General features: G+C 44.2%; 1 protein-coding gene across 4 annotated transcripts in view; it reads right to left on the bottom strand.

Annotated features, from left to right (window-relative positions):
* Nucleotides 1–17,147, bottom strand: part of LOC124145877 (integrator complex subunit 13-like) — a 414,821-nt gene that overhangs the window by 1,847 nt on the left and 395,827 nt on the right. For all 4 annotated transcript variants that reach the window (XM_046515831.2, XM_048383132.1, XM_046515832.2 and 1 more), the window contains 9 exons: nucleotides 9,567–9,662; nucleotides 8,060–8,149; nucleotides 7,011–7,189; nucleotides 6,367–6,454; nucleotides 5,139–5,215; nucleotides 3,760–3,917; nucleotides 1,672–1,893; nucleotides 836–948; nucleotides 240–369 (listed from right to left, as the gene is read on the bottom strand). In XM_046515831.2, the coding sequence (XP_046371787.2) occupies nucleotides 240–369; nucleotides 836–948; nucleotides 1,672–1,893; nucleotides 3,760–3,917; nucleotides 5,139–5,215; nucleotides 6,367–6,454; nucleotides 7,011–7,189; nucleotides 8,060–8,149; nucleotides 9,567–9,662 (1,153 nt within the window). The remainder of the gene's footprint in view (nucleotides 1–239; nucleotides 370–835; nucleotides 949–1,671; nucleotides 1,894–3,759; nucleotides 3,918–5,138; nucleotides 5,216–6,366; nucleotides 6,455–7,010; nucleotides 7,190–8,059; nucleotides 8,150–9,566; nucleotides 9,663–17,147) is intronic.

The raw sequence follows: 17,147 nt of genomic DNA, 5'->3' as shown, positions 1-17,147 counted from the left end.
TCGTAAAAGGCGACTAACGGGATCGGGTAGTCAGGCTCGCTGACTTGGTTGATACATGTCATCGATCCCAATTGGGTGGATCGATGCTCATGCTGTCAATCACTGGATTGTCTTGTCCAGACTCGATTATTTACAGACTGCTGTCATATAGCTGGAATATTGCTGAGTGCGGCGTTAAACAACAAACCAACCAACCACTCTCCCATGAAGATGTTATAGTAACATAATTGACCACTTACTCATCATCGTTGAGATGTATGTACAACTCAGCCACTGCACCGGTACAATCTTCACGGCCAGCAAACTCCACGTGTCGCTTGTTGTGTATCGTCTTGATGCGATTGGTCCACATTGACAGCAGGTTCTGGCCTGAGATCAAAACGATTATGTATTTGATGATGAAAGTTTTTACAATTTAGTGTCATTTACTCATTATCTTTGATGGACTAGAAAAACAAAAAGATTAAATTAAGAAAATGGAGCAAGATGTAAGTCTTAAATTTTGATTAATATACAACCAAATGTGTTAGTGTCCAACTAATAAAGGCAAGAACGTCTCCTCTCACGGGCGTAAATACATGTTCATGTTACTGTAGAAATATTCAGCATCCCATTGATGATAGTGAAGAGGACTTCTGTTGAAGAGTTTTATATTGTGATGACGGCCCAATCTCCTTAAAATCAGATCTAAGTTCTCGCTGCCGCTGAACAAAGATCTGAGGACATCCCATTATGGGCCCCAGAACGACCTTTCATCCGACCAATCAATGCGTTAATTAAATAAAAGGATTTCATCATGATAGGTCAACACGTGGTCAAAAGTGAAGGAACTGACCGCCTGATCTGATAAAGGATTCCTCGGCCTTAAATTTCTTGGGTGGAGAAGGGTCCAGAGATTTTTCACCTTTCAGGAAATCTTGTTTTTCCCTCTCTGTCATTCTTTTCATTCTGTGACGTAATGAGAAGATGAAGATGTAAGAACCATGAACAACAGAAAACATATGTTTGAGTGAGTGAGTGAGTTGGGTTTAACACCGCTTTTTACACTATTCCAGTTATATCGTGGCGTGTCAGCTTAATGTGGGAGGAAAGCCCGAAGTGATGCAGGTCTCAGACGTTTACCACTTCGGTGAAACCCACGAGCACGGGTATGGTGCTGACAAACCTAGAAACATAATCGGGGCGAATTGGGATTCGAACCCACAATCATAGGTTTCTGGCGTGCCCAAGGGATGCAACTCTGCACAGCGAATCACCTGATATATTGTTTAATGACAAAAAATATCTAGAACCCTATGGTTACACTACAAGTCACTAATGTTTGCATTTCTTTCTGACTATGCACCCATTCTTTCTGACTATGGTTGAATAAAGCTATAACTTAAGTCAAGTTCAGTGTATGCATGACATTGTTTAATACATGTATCTAAATATGTTTTGTCAGGGCTACAGTAAAAAATTCCCAATTTGACATTTTTTACCTATCTCTTGAGACCTACAGTGGGTACCCGTGTAGGGTCAGGTAATAGGGGGTAGGGTACCCGGGTAGTAAATTTGGACTCGTCCCAGCCCTAGTCCCTACCAATGAGTGACTTGCAATTCTATGTCCACTTAATATGCAATTGCATTGGCTACTCCTGGGATTAAAGGGACACAACTGTGTGGACCTACTTGTCGTAGTCCTTCCATGAATCCTCCTGCTCGGACACCTCCATCTTTTCGTCCTTTGTGGCCGACTTCTCCAGGGCCTTCTTGGGAGATCCCTTGGCGTCATCGGACGGCTTCTTGCATTCCAGAAGACACTCCAGCACCTTCTCGTGGAATGGAGATGTCAACACATGCGCCCGCACCAACATCTCCAGCTCTGCCCACAGCTGTCGGTACTGCTCCTCCCTGAATGAGGATATCATGGGTAAAAGATGTCATGAACAGGGTAAGAGGAATGAGTGGGTCTAAAACTGCTTTAAAAAGTATTTCAGTTAAATCACAGGTTTATGTCAGAGGAAATCCTAAGTGGTGCTGGTCATTGACATTTACAGGTATGGAGCTTATAGAACAAGGGAGTGAGTGAGTATGGTTTTATGCCGCTTTTAGCAATATTCCAGCATTATCACGGCGGGGGACACCAGAAATGGGCCTCACACAATGTACCCATGTCAGGAATCAAACCCGGGTTTGCGGCATGACGAGCAAACTCTTTAACCACTCGGCCACCCGACCACCCCTGCTGTGAACAAGAAAAACAAGTATTTGTCACAGAGTGACGAAATATCCCCCGCCTGTACACCATAGTACCAAATATGAAGACAATCCAGCGATTAGTTCTTGAGATATCGCGGCAACACCGTTTTCTAACTCCAAAAGCAGATTTGCCTGCTGTGACCTTGACAATGGGGTCAAGGTCACCAAAAACGACTGGTGTCTGCGGTGTCTGTATATACACCATAGTTCCAAATATGAAGACAATCCAGTGTTTAGTTCTTGAGATATCGCGGCAACACCGTTTTCCAACTCCAAAAGCAGATTTGCCTGCTGTGACCTTTAAAATGGGATCAAGGTCACCAAAACCGACTGGTGTCTGCGGAGTCTGTATATACACCATAGTTCCAAATATGAAGACAATCCAGTGTTTAGTTCTTGAGATATCGCGGCAACACCGTTTTCCAACTCTAACAGCAGATTTGTCTGCTGTGACCTTGAAAATGGGATCAAGGTCACCAAAACCGACTGGTGTCTGCGGAGTCTGTATATACACCATAGTTCCAAATATGAAGACAATCCAGTGTTTAGTTCTTGAGATATCACGGCAACACCGTTTTCCAACTCTAAAAGCAGATTTGTCTGCTGTGACCTTTAAAATGGGATCAAGGTCACCAAAACCGACTGGTGTCTGCGGTGTCTGTATATACACCATAGTTCCAAATATGAAGACAATCCAGTGTTTAGTTCTTGAGATATCGCGGCAACACCGTTTTCCAACTCTAAAAGCAGATTTGCCTGCTGTGACCTTTAAAATGGGATCAAGGTCACCAAAACCGACTGGTGTCTGCGGAGTCTGTATATACACCATAGTTCCAAATATGAAGACAATCCAGTGTTTAGTTTTTGAGATATCGCGGCAACACCGTTTTCCAACTCTAACAGCAGATTTGTCTGCTGTGACCTTGAAAATGGGATCAAGGTCACCAAAACCGACTGGTGTCTGCGGAGTCTGTATATACACCATAGTTCCAAATATGAAGACAATCCAGTGTTTAGTTCTTGAGATATCGCGGCAACACCGTTTTCCAACTCTAAAAGCAGATTTGTCTGCTGTGACCTTTAAAATGGGATCAAGGTCACCAAAACCGACTGGTGTCTGCGGTGTCTGTATATACACCATAGTTCCAAATATGAAGACAATCCAGTGTTTAGTTCTTGAGATATCGCGGCAACAAACAGGTGGGACGTACGGACGGACGGACGGACGTACGGACGGTCGTGAATACTATATCCCCCGCTTCGCGCTTTCGCGCGGCGGGGGATAATAACAGGAAAAAATGGAACCAAACTCTAACAAACAGATCCTGTCACAACAAACTCTGCAGAGTGAGTTGAGGCTTTGAATTAAACCACTTGGCAACCTGCGCTCATGTAGTAAAAGTTTTGATAAGGGTAAAATCATGTATAACAGGGTTAATATTAACCGAAAACACCAGATAATAATTTCACCCTCTAATTTATTTTTACAATTTGTTCAACTGTGTGTTCAGCTCTCACCTCTTGGGGCCTTTCCCTCTGGACCCAAGTACGGGGAATGGTAGCGCCTCATTCTTGCTCTCCATGGCAACCACTTTGTAGATGGCCTTCTTGCACTCGAGAACGTCATCATCATTGAGCGTTGCCTGTGTGATGAGGCCCAGGAGGGGCTCCAGAGACTGGGGAAGGGAAGAATATGTTTTATACACTGCCTATGTATGTTATAACTGAAGGAATGGATTGGCCGTATCACCTTATGTGGAGGAGAGCTGAATTTGATGCAGGTCTTAGACATTTACCACTTGGTAAAAGCAACGAGCCACGGTATAGTGCCGAGAGTCCAAGGATCATTGCTGGGATGTATCTAGATTTGTAGCCATTACCAGCAGATCCTGGCACAGCTATAAGGAAGACAACTCTTCAAAATAAATTGCATCATTTTAGACAGAGCTATACGTGTCCAGAAAAGGTATTTAACAGCATAATGTCTACAGAATATTGAAGATACGAGAAAGGTATGAATATATCCAGGCTACAAGAAAGGTTGTGATATTCAGGTGTTATTCAGTAGGCACTATCCATAATAAACTCACATATTGTTCAGAAGAAATAAAAGCATGATCATAATTCTAATACCGTATTCTACATAATAAATGCAATGCTCTAATAAGCGCCCATGGAGATATTTGTTAATATATTGGCTAGTGAACAATCCCAATTAGCACCCCTTCTGTACACAAAACTTATTTATTCGTGTTTAAAACGCACTCGTGTGTTATATGCACCCTTAATTATGGGCAATTATATTCTTGAAAATATATCTGTACGCACAGAGTTTTCTTTTGTATCATTTCAGGCTGTCAGCATAAACCACGCAATTTACGATCTTCAACTCTGTTTTATTCTCACCAAAATAATATTCTAATAAGAGCCCCCTATTTCTAATTTTGAGAGCGCCCTGGGTGCTTATTACGTCGAATATGGTACTAATAATTAGTTGGTATTGAAACTAAATAAATTCAAAACCAAACGTAAACAGTATCACGCCAGGTGACAATGAGGAAATAGGAGTGAATTGTGCAGCTCATCACATAACACCATATTGTAAGTATTTTAGCTGTCAGATTATCATGGAGGAAGTGTAAGCACAAAGTGATGCAGGTTGCATATGATCACCACCTTGGGGAAACCTTGTACAAGGACAAGGATTGGAACCCACAAGCAGATCCTGGCAGCTAAGGGACACAACTCTGTGGATTTGTTTGGATTACAACATATTACTAAGGTTATTTGCTACAGCACTGTTTTGAAAGATTCTCTCTCCATGTGGGAGGGGGGAACAATTATTTTGTTAAACTTGTCAGCCGCTTAACCCCGACCAGTTTGGACATGATACTGACCGAGACCATGTTGAACATGATGGTTTCCCCAATGACCATCGGCCACACCCTGGTCAGTCTCTCCAGGTGTTGCTGGGCTGCAAGACAAACAGACAGACCATCACCATCAATCATCACGAGGACCACAGTCAAGGACATGGACAACAATCAATACTATCAAACATTGTCAGCAAGCACTATTATCCAAAATGATCAATAACGGTAAGGTGGGGTGAAATGGAGTTTAACTTCACGTTGAGATTATTGCACGTATATAGCGACATGCACGCTCTCTCCACCAGGCCACCAAGGCGGTCCATGATCAATAACTATCATGATTATAAAAAAAGTGATGATCAACATTTAGGGTGCTCATGATGGAGTGTGTGAGTTGGGTTTAATGCTGCTTTTAACAGTATTCCAGTTATATCTCGGCGTGTCAGCTGGATGTGGGAGGAAAGCCCGAAGTGATGCAGGTCTTAGACGTTTACCACTTTGGTGAAACCCACGAGCAGGGGTATGGTGCTGACTGCGAATCGCAGCGCCTTAGATGACTGGGCCACCTGTGCCCCCACTCATGATAGAGACACAGTAATACAGAGAGATTATTAGACGAGCATGTGTGTCATACTGATTTTACAAAACGAGTGTCAGAATTCTTGCATTTCCTGAGCAAGAGTGAGGGTAATACATGAATTCTTACATGATTTTCATAAAATCAGTATGACACACATGTGAGTGTAATAATATATTCATTTCTTAATCCTTTTGAGCAATTCTTTACAAAAGAGCACTGATCACAACAAACGTCTACGAAAACCACAACTGTTGAATGATTTCCATAATCTTATTCTATGATGTCGTTTCTAGTGTGACATCATTCCGACCTTAGGCCACAATAAGATTCAAATGACGTCAACAATGTTATCCGGATAACAGAAACAATACACTGTAAGCTTAAAGTAATATTTGCACTAGAGCACATACGAGTTTTATGAGCTTCGTTATTTCTAACCCCATGGGTAATACATGTAGTTACATTGCTTCTTGCACAGGTGTAGCGTAATCTGATTCTCAATATAAAACAAACAGAGATCATATGGTTATTCCTGTCTTCTCCTGGCCAAACAACTCCCTGCAGAATATATTCTTGTTACTCCATGACAACCAATTCTGTTAGTACCAAACATTATCTTCACACAGTTTTTTATCTTCATGAAGCCAGAATGACATATCATTATAAGGGTACCTCTCTCGATGGGCTTCCCGATCCTGTCTTCCAGGGTGATTGCTGTTCCCGGAGCCAGACGATTTGATTTCATGAACTCTCCAAAGTCCTGGAAGAAAAACAGCTGGTGAATAATCTGGGCATGTTAGTTGGCTTTTTGTGTACACTGAACCTGACTTTCATACAGGTTGACAGTCTACACTGCAGGAGGGAGATTCTCCAGGGCGGGTCAGATTTGATTTGAAAATGTCTGCAGTCCGGCTGTGACTGATACAGGACTCAGTTGTCTAAGTTGTGACTGCTAAGTCTTCATGGAAATGTCTGCACATGACATACTTACTAGTATCCTGTAGTCCGTCAGTTGACCTCCACTACCTTCACTGATGGAGGGAGGGTCTCCAGGATGGACCTGGCTGTAGGTATATAGTGTGATGTCTGCACATGACATACTTACTAGTATCCTGTAGTCTGTCACTCGACCTCCTCCACTGATGGAGGGGGGGTCTTCCAGGATGGACCTGGCTGTAGGTATAGTGTGATGTCTGCACATCATATACTTACAGGAATCCTGTAGTTCGTCACTCGACTTCCACTGATGGAGGGAGGGTCTTCCAGGATGGACCTGGCTGTAGGTATGGTGTGATGTCTGCAAATGATATACTTACAGGAATCCTGTAGTCCGTCACTCGACCTCCACTTCCTTCACTGATGGAGGGAGGGTCTTCCAGGATGGACCTGGCTGTAGGTATGGTGTGTATGAATATCTCGCCTCCGTGGCTGGTCAGCATGTGAGAGATCACCTTGGCGCCAGTCTTCCGGGGCTGCTCCAGCATGACGGCCCGGCCTAAACACAGGGAAACATGAGAGGATTAAATTCTACAGACAGCATCATTCATTCAATCAAAGTTTGTATTCTTGATAACTGTCATTAAATCAAGGGGATTTAAAGATGCAAGATCACATTCATATTTTGTTTTCAATGGCTATTGTGATAAATAATGAACAAAAATGTTATTTGGGGGCATATGAGCTCCCAATTCCACAACAACAAAAACCAACCCAAAATATGGATTCCTACTTTCTTTTGTTCAGTATACATTTCTCAAACACAAAGCACACACACCATCATTCACAACACGGAGTTACTGTGTGTGAAGATTTGAAACCTGTGAAGGGCCGGGGTAGAACAGGTCTTCAGCAACCCATGTTGTACTTGTTGTAAGAGGCGACTAACAGGATCGGGTGGTCAGGCTTGCTGACTTGGTTGATGCATGTGTGGATCGATGCTCATGATATCAATCACTTGACTGTCTGGTCAAGATTCGATTAGGTATCTAATCTAATCTATTACGTCGCACTCAGAAATATTCCAGCTATATGACGGCAGTCTGTAAATAATCGAGTCTGGACCAGACAATCAAGTGATTGATATCATGAGCATAGATCCACACAATTGGGAAACAATGACATGCATCAACCAAGTCAGAAAGCCTGACCAAACGTTCCCATTAGTCGCCTCTTACGATAAGCATAGTCGCCTTTTACGGCAAGCATGGGTTGCTGAAGACCTATTCTACCCCGAATCTTCATCAGGTATATTCTCAAAGACAAAGCATGCACGTCACACGTTGTGTCCAGCACCTCAGCTGCTAGGTCTCCAACTCTCAGCTGTTGTAGTTTCAGCACAGGGACATCTGGGCAACAAAACACTTACCACCAAGCAGGAAGTTGGTGAGGCAGGAAGATGGCCGACTGTTGACATCAACTGGAGTAATCCTGTGAGCTCCGACGCAGTGATGCAGCTCTGCAACAACCAACCGTACCCCAGTGTCACATCAACATGAACTGTCAGCCATTTACTTAATCAGCGAGACTAAACTTTTTAGTTTCTTGGGTTGAGTTGGGTTTAATGCTGTTTTCAACAGTATTTGAGTAATGTGACAGTGTGCCATCTGTGGGAGGAAAGTAGGGCAGATTGTGGAGTTTACATCTGGTGCAGATAGGCCAAGGACCATGATGGGCTGAAACTCAATTTGAGGCCATGACCAGTGGATCCTGGCACAGAAAAGGGACACAACTTTACAAAGCAGTGCCTCAAACCACTTGATCTCCCCTGCACCCCTTTGAACATTTTTTTTCAACATTAAAACTGCTTTCAACAATATTCCTGCGTTATCATGTTTGTGGAACAAAAAACAATCTGCATTGGTGAGTGAGTGAATTGGTTTAACGCCACTTTGAACAGCATCAACTATATCACAGTGTGTCAGCTTAATGTGACAGGAAAGCTCAAAGCAATGCAGGTCTAAGACGTTTACCACTAAGGCAAAACCATGAGGTTTGGTGCTGCTTAACCTTGAAACACAATCTGGGTCAACTGGGATTCAAACCCATGATCATATGTTTCGGGAAAGTTTGAGTTAATTGGAGATGAATGAAAACAGAAAATAGGGAGTATATTGAAAGAAGCATGTGTATAATTTAATACGATTCCACTTCTCCATGATGCTGCAGTAAAATGTCTCCACTTGGACTTGTAATGACTACATGGTGGAGCCACGCTGCTACCACCTACCTATGGTGTTGGACTTGGGTGTGCACCACTTGAGTGTGACCCTCTTAGATGGCCACGCTGCTACCACCTACCTATGGTGTTGGACTTGGGTGTGCACCACTTGAGTGTGACCCTCTTAGATGGCCACGCTGCTACCACCTACCTATGGTGTTAGACGTGGGTGTGCACCACTTGAGTGTGACCGTCTCAGTGGGACCACACTGCTACCACCTACCTATGGTGTTGGACTTGGGTGTGCACCACTTGAGTGTGACCGTCTCAGTGGGGCCACGCTGCTACCACCTACCTATGGTGTTGGACTTGGGTGTGCACCACTTGAGTGTGACCGTCTCAGTGGGGCCACGCTGCTACCACCTACCTATGGTGTTGGACTTGGGTGTGCACCACTTGAGTGTGACCGTCTCAGTGGGGCCACGCTGCTACCACCTACCTATGGTGTTGGACTTGGGTGTGCACCACTTGGGTGTGACCGTCTCAGTGGGGCCACGCTGCTACCACCTACCTATGGTGTTGGACTTGGGTGTGCACCACTTGAGTGTGACCGTCTCAGTGGGGCCACGCTGCTACCACCTACCTATGGTGTTGGACTTGGGTGTGCACCACTTGGGTGTGACCGTCTCAGTGGGGCCACGCTGCTAACACCTACCTATGGTGTTGGACTTGGGTGTGCACCACTTAAGTGTGACCGTCTCAGTGGGAAGTCCCTCCTTGGATGGAATGACCAGACCCTCCACATGGCTCACTGTGAAACAAAAGGCAAATATAACAAGCTGAATATTCTTGAAGATTATGGCAACACTTATATCAAAACTATGGCAAGTACTAACACATATAGGGGCGGTCGGGTAGCCTAGTGGTTAAAGCGTTCGCTCATTACGCCGAAGACTCGGGTTCGATTCCCGACATGGGTACAATGTGTGAAGCCCATTTCTGGTGTCCCCCGCTGCGATATTGCTGGAATATTGCTAAAAGCGGCGTAAAACCATACTCACTCACTCACTCACTCACTAACACTTATATCAAGACTATGGCATGGGATAACACTAATATCAAGACTATAGCTAGTGATAACACTGATATCAAGACTATGGCATATGTGATAACGCTGATATCAAGACTATGGCATGTGATAACGCGGATATCAAGACTATGGCATGTGATAACACTGATATCAAGACTATGGCATGTGATAACACGGATATCAAGACAGGCATGTGATAACAAGGATATCAAAACTATATATATATCCCACTGAGAATACCATATCCCAGTGGGATCCCACTGGGATGGAAATCCCACTATTATTTTCACTTGGGATGGCATGTGATAACACTGATATCAATATCATGGCATGGTGATAACACTGATACTGGAAAGCACTGTGAAAACTGTGAATAACATTAACTGGCAATAGTTTCATGACACAGTTATTTTTGCAGAGAGACAAACAAACAAGATACTAGCACGTAAGGAAGCATATTTCTTTTATTAGATTCCACACATCGTCAAAGTACATATTTAAATACATAATATCTAACATCCTGTTTTCTTAACTACACATTGTCAATCAGTGTCAATTTGATGATCAGGTAGCTTACACAACACCCAGTAGTCCAGGCATACACCCGCCACGCAAGACGGTCTCCTTGTCTTTTCACAGCTGATCAAAGGCGGCCACAGTCAAGCGAGCATGGATTGGTTTTAGAACACTAATTCATAAGTCCACGTGTGTCTCGGATTTTTCTTTCAGATTCTTGGCTACACAGTCGGCATACTACTTTGAAAATTGTTCCCTCATTGCGAGTTTCAGTTCGCCGTTGACGTAGGGATCCAATGGCCGGCAAAAACCTAATTCCAAATGTTCGCTTTCGCAATACATCTGAGAAAGATTGACATCTGTGTGCAGCAAAAACGTCAACAATTGCCAGGCATTTCTGTCGTGCTGGCAGCTTGAGCTCTTTTTTCCACTTTCTTAGTGAAGGGAACAAGCACATTTTCTGCATTATCCAGCCTGCTGTCTCCGTTACTCTAGTGATTGGCTGTGTGTGTGACATGCCAATCATCAGGAAAGTTGTAACAAGGGTGGTACTTGTGAGTCAGGCCTTGGTAAATCAGCTGGATGGGGTAGGGCAGCAGGGTTTCTTGTGAGTCAGGCCTTGGTAAATCACCTGGGTGGGGTAGGGCAGCGGGGTTTCTTGTGAGTCAGGCCTTGGTAAATCAGCTGGATGGGGTAGGGCAGCAGGGTTTCTTGTGAGTCAGGCCTTGGTAAATCAGCTGGATGGGGTAGGGCAGCACGGTTTCTTGTGAGTCAGGCCTTGGTAAATCAGCTGGATGGGGTAGGGCTTCAGGGTTTCTTGTGAGTCAGGCCTTGGTAAATCAGCTGGATGGGGTAGGGCAGCAGGGTTTCTTGTGAGTCAGGCCTTGGTAAATCAGCTGGATGGGGTAGGGCAGCACGGTTTCTTGTGAGTCAGGCCTTGGTAAATCAGCTGGATGGGGTAGGGCTTCAGGGTTTCTTGTGAGTCAGGCCTTGGTAAATCAGCTGGATGGGGTAGGGCTGCAGGGTTTCTTGTGAGTCAGGCCTTGGTAAATCAGCTGGATGGGGTAGGGCAGCAGGGTTTCTTGTGAGTCAGGCCTTGGTAAATCAGCTGGATGGGGTAGGGCAGCAGGGTTTCTTGTGAGTCAGGCCTTGGTAAATCAGCTGGATGGGGTAGGGCAGCAGGGTTTCTTGTGAGTCAGGCCTTGGTAAATCAGCTGGATGGGGTAGGGCAGCAGGTTTTCATGTGAGTCAGGCCTTGGTAAATCAGCCGGATGGGGTAGGGCTTCAGGGTTTCTTGTGAGTCAGGCCTTGGTAAATCAGCTGGATGGGGTAGGGCTTCAGGGTTTCTTGTGAGTCAGGCCTTGGTAAATCAGCTGGATGGGGTAGGGCAGCAGGGTTTCTTGTGAGTCAGGCCTTGGTAAATCAGCTGGATGGGGTAGGGCAGCAGGTTTTCATGTGAGTCAGGCCTTGGTAAATCAGCCGGATGGGGTAGGGCTTCAGGGTTTCTTGTGAGTCAGGCCTTGGTAAATCAGCTGGATGGGTAGGGCAGCGGGGTTTCTTGTGAGTCAGGCCTTGGTAAATCAGCTGGATGGGGTAGGGCAGCAGGGTTTCTTGTGAGTCAGGCCTTGGTAAATCAGCTGGATGGAGTAGGGCAGCAGGGTTTCTTGTGAATCAGGCCTTGGTAAATCAGCTGGATGGGGTAGGGCAGCAGGGTTTCTTGTGAGTCAGGCCTTGGTAAATCAGCTGGATGGGGTAGGGCTGCAGGGTTTCTTGTGAGTCAGGCCTTGGTAAATCAGCTGGATGGGGTAGGGCTTCAGGGTTTCTTGTGAGTCAGGCCTTGGTAAATCAGCTGGATGGGGTAGGGCAGCAGGGTTTCTTGTGAGTCAGGCCTTGGTAAATCAGCTGGATGGGGTAGGGCAGCAGGGTTTCTTGTGAGTCAGGCCTTGGTAAATCAGCTGGATGGGGTAGGGCAGCAGGGTTTCTTGTGAGTCAGGCCTTGGTAAATCAGCTGGATGGGGTAGGGCAGCAGGTTTTCATGTGAGTCAGGCCTTGGTAAATCAGCCGGATGGGGTAGGGCTTCAGGGTTTCTTGTGAGTCAGGCCTTGGTAAATCAGCTGGATGGGGTAGGGCAGCGGGGTTTCTTGTGAGTCAGGCCTTGGTAAATCAGCTGGATGGGGTAGGGCAGCAGGGTTTCTTGTGAGTCAGGCCTTGGTAAATCAGCTGGATGGGGTAGGGCAGCAGGGTTTCTTGTGAGTCAGGCCTTGGTAAATCAGCTGGATGGGGTAGGGCTTCAGGGTTTCTTGTGAGTCAGGCCTTGGTAAATCAGCTGGATGGGGTAGGGCTGCAGGGTTTCTTGTGAGTCAGGCCTTGGTAAATCAGCTGGATGGGGTAGGGCTTCAGGGTTTCTTGTGAGTCAGGCCTTGGTAAATCAGCTGGATGGGGTAGGGCAGCAGGGTTTCTTGTGAGTCAGGCCTTGGTAAATCAGCTGGATGGGGTAGGGCAGCAGGGTTTCTTGTGAGTCAGGCCTTGGTAAATCAGCTGGATGGGGTAGGGCAGCAGGGTTCCATGGCTGTGCTGCCAAGTAGCATTGTCATGCTTGTCGTCTAATCCAAGAACTTCAACTCGCTTTGAGCTTTGCTCATCCTTGCAGCATTCTCAGAGGTGGCGGCTTTGGACTTATCCAGTATTTAAACCCGACGGGTATTTCTTTCCCACTGTTACAATTTCAACAATCAAACTGATTCCTACTCTTCAAAAGGAGTAACCTCATCCACAGGGTGTCGCAGAAACTTTCCAGACTCACTAAGGCTATTGTCAGCCACTCGCAGTGATCTTGTGACAGAAAACTTTCCAGATTTGAAGTATCAATACCATGGTATGGTGATAACACTGATATCAAGGTTAAGGCATGGTGATAACAATGATATCAAGGTGACAGCATGGTGATACCACTGATATCAAGGCTATGGCATGGTGATAACACTGATTTCAAGGCTATGGCATGTTATAACATGATGATAAAACTGATATCAAGGCTATGGCATGGTGATAACACTAATATCAAGGCTATGGCATGGTGATAACACATATATCCAGGCTATGGCATGGTGATAACTCCATTATCCAGGCTATGGCATTGTGATAACACAGATATCAAGGCTATATGGCATGGTGATAACACTGATATCAAGGCTACGGCATGGTGATAAAACTGATATCAAGGCTATGGCATGGTGATAACAGATATCATGGCTATGGCATGGTGATAACAATGATATCAAGGCTAAGGCATGGTGATAACAATGATATCAAGGCTAAGGCATGGTGATAACAATGATATCAAGGCTAAGGCATGGTGATAACAATGATATCAAGGCTAAGGCATGGTGATAACACTGATATCAAGGCTACGGCATGGTGATAAAACTGATATCAAGGCTATGGCATGGTGATAACAGATATCAAGGCTATGGCATGGTGATAACAGATATCATGGCTTTGGCATGGTGATAACAATGATATCAAGGCTAAGGCATGGTGATAACAATGATATCAAGGCTAAGGCATGGTGATAACAATGATATCAAGGCTAAGGCATGGTGATAACAATGATATCAAGGCTAAGGCATGGTGATAACAATGATATCAAGGCTAAGGCATGGTGATAACAATGATATCAAGGCTAAGGCATGGTGATAACATTGTTCTCGTACCAGTGTGTAAAGGCTGGTCAAATCAGACTTCCATGTGCAATGCTCTACATGTGTGACATGTCCCCAAGTTGGTATGTTGCCATCATGTGATGCCAGTCTGCATAACTAAACTAGACTAACCATATCAATAACTGGCCCACTCCAGCTCTAGATCGGCCTCCCAACATGGCATTCACATAATGTTTGAAAAAAATACTAAAGTTTGCACAGTATTATTCCAAAAATAAAATGTGTGGAACACACATAACTAATTAATGCCATAAATCTTAACTAGTTAGACTTAATCTCTGTGCTATGTTTGCCACTGGTTGGGGTATGGTTATTTAAAGATGGCTGATATTGATCTTGATAATATACTCTTTATCATAGGCACATGTTGATGTATAATTAACAAATGATATAATGTACTGATGTCTAGAGTATATTCTTTTAAATAAATCCAAATAAATGTGTTTAATGCAAAATGAAGTTTGAACTAATAACATCCAAAATCAGAAACAGAAACAGGTGAGGTTTGAAATGGGGTTTAACATCGCGTCCAAGATTTTTTTTCTGTGCGTGCGTGCCTGCGTGTGTGTGTGTGCTTGTACAAGTCCGAACTGATGCTGATTTATTGTGTACTGAGATACCCAGTCCTTGTTTAGCCCCTTAATGCTGAGCACCAGACAGGGTAACAACAAATACTTTTAACGTCTTTTGGTATGACGTGGCTGGGGACCGAACCCTGGACCTTCTGCTCTCTGGGCGGACGCTCTACCAACAGACCATCAAATCTTGATTATCTATCAGATCGTCTTCACATTTTATGTGAAGCAGATGCAAGTGATATCAGAGGTGGGGCAAAGGAGGGACATAACTCATAACAGCCAATGGTGGCGCTACAACAGAGCCCAGAAATTCCAGCCTAGTTCGGCAAGAGTGGAAACTTGACTTTTACATCTCGGAGAGATGTCACCGCAGGGCTTCAGCAGAAGTCTTCCAACAAATAAGACCGCCTCCGTGGTCTAGTGGTAGAGCGTCCACCCGGGGAGCGGAAGATCCGGGGTTCGATCAGCGACCGTGTCATGCCAACACACGTTAATAGCTGGAACTTCTTGTTACCCTGCTTGGCGCTCGGCATTAAGGGGCTAAACCAAGGACTGGTCGGCTCGGAGTCAGTATACTGTGTCTGAGTGGGGTATTCATGTTAAACTGCGGCATGGTATCTCAGTGGGCTAGCACTATAAATCGGCATCTGTCCGGACTAGTACAAGCAGCCACACAAACACACACACGTAGATGCACATCGCTATAAAAGTGCAATAATCTTTGACGCGACGTTAAACCCCATTTCACCTCACCTCACCTTCCAACAACGTCAGCGTAAGTTGCATTTTGTGAATAGAGATCACAACAGAGATGTTCAGTACAACTTTTACTGTAACAATACAGTTAACAATATCCATTGATACTACTTACTACAACTTGTTTCAATAGCTGATAGTGAAGAGGACTTCTGTGACAATCAGAATATTTTATATTGTGTTGAAAGCCCAAATTCAGTGTTTTGGCTATGATGTAATAGAGGTAGGCTATTCACAAGGATTATGGATAATTGAAACTCTTATTGTTTGTGACTTTGACCCAACACAACTACTGCAGTGCTTTGAACACAATAATTGGAAGAAATTAAAGCTGAATAGATCAATGTTTTTCGTTGCTTGTACCCAATGACCTGACATAAAACATCAGTTACAAACAGATCCGTATTAGATCAAGCTTCATGACTTCTCCTCGTCATGCCGAAGTAAATCAATCCTCTAAAAACATCTTTTTTCTACTTGACTTTTTATCTTATTCAAATAAACAGTGACTGTTTCCAGACAAGTGCATAGATCTTCTAAATTTTAAGAGAAGTGATTTTGAGCATAACTTTTCATTGTCTCCCTAGAGTCGCCTCAACCAAATAAATTGATTTTTTTACAATGACATCAAATGAGTAAATCATGCTAGATGTGTGTAGTCATGATGTTTGTGAAACATCTGATATCACATTCCTTATGGTGTGCAGTTCTCCCTCAGTGCGAGTGTACCTAGAAAACCTTCTACAAGCATATTTCACACCAATTTTAATGTACTGACACTTTGTTCAAAAGATAAGGTTTAATGCCCATGCTTAAATCATGAAACACTCAACTGTTCTGAATTCGTAAAATAATTAAAAAATTATGGGGTGTGGGGTAGTCCACAGTCCACTGGTTGAAGCATTCGCTCATCACTTGGAGTGAGTGAGTTGGATTTAACCCCGCTTTTAACAGTATTCCAGTTATATCACGGCGTGTCAGCTTAATGTGGGAGAAACCCGAAGTGATGCAGGTCTCAGACGTTTACCACTTCGGTGAAACCCACGACCACGGGTATGGTGCTGACAAACCTAGAAACATGATCGGGGTGAACCGGGAATCGAACCCACAATCATAGGTTCCTGGCATGCCCAAGGGGCGCAACTCTGCACAGGGAATCGTGGTGCCTCAGACAACTGGGCCACCTGAGCCCCCTCATCACTTGGAAGGTCCAGTTTGATTCCCCAGGGAGACTTTTGACTTAACAGAATGTCACTCATCATGAAGTGTCAGTTTACCATGAATAAAAGCCCAAAGTGGCGCAGGTCAGAGGCCTACACCATGATAGTGAAACCCATGGGTATGATGCTATCTGGGCCATGACCAAAATAAAGGTTTAAATATAATTAAGAAATAAATGACGAGTGGGAGTTGTTTATCGTACACTAAAACACTGCAGGGAAAATAAACCACTCGGGCGCATAAATGGCTTATATTCTTCCTGCAGTGTTTTATTGTACAATAAACAACTCCCACTCGTCGTTTATTTCTTATATGAAATATCAACATTATGTACAGCCTCTATATGGATGATAATAAAATGGACAAAATCTAAAAATATTTACCCGTATTTTAATAATGATGCATCCGACCGT

This window comes from Haliotis rufescens, unplaced genomic scaffold (assembly GCF_023055435.1).
Source record: "Haliotis rufescens isolate VD_foot unplaced genomic scaffold, xgHalRufe1.0.p SCAF_45, whole genome shotgun sequence".
Taxonomy (NCBI): Eukaryota; Metazoa; Mollusca; class Gastropoda; order Lepetellida; family Haliotidae; genus Haliotis; species Haliotis rufescens.
Note: the sequence above shows the minus strand (reverse complement) of the source record. Positions and strands in the feature narration are given on the sequence as shown.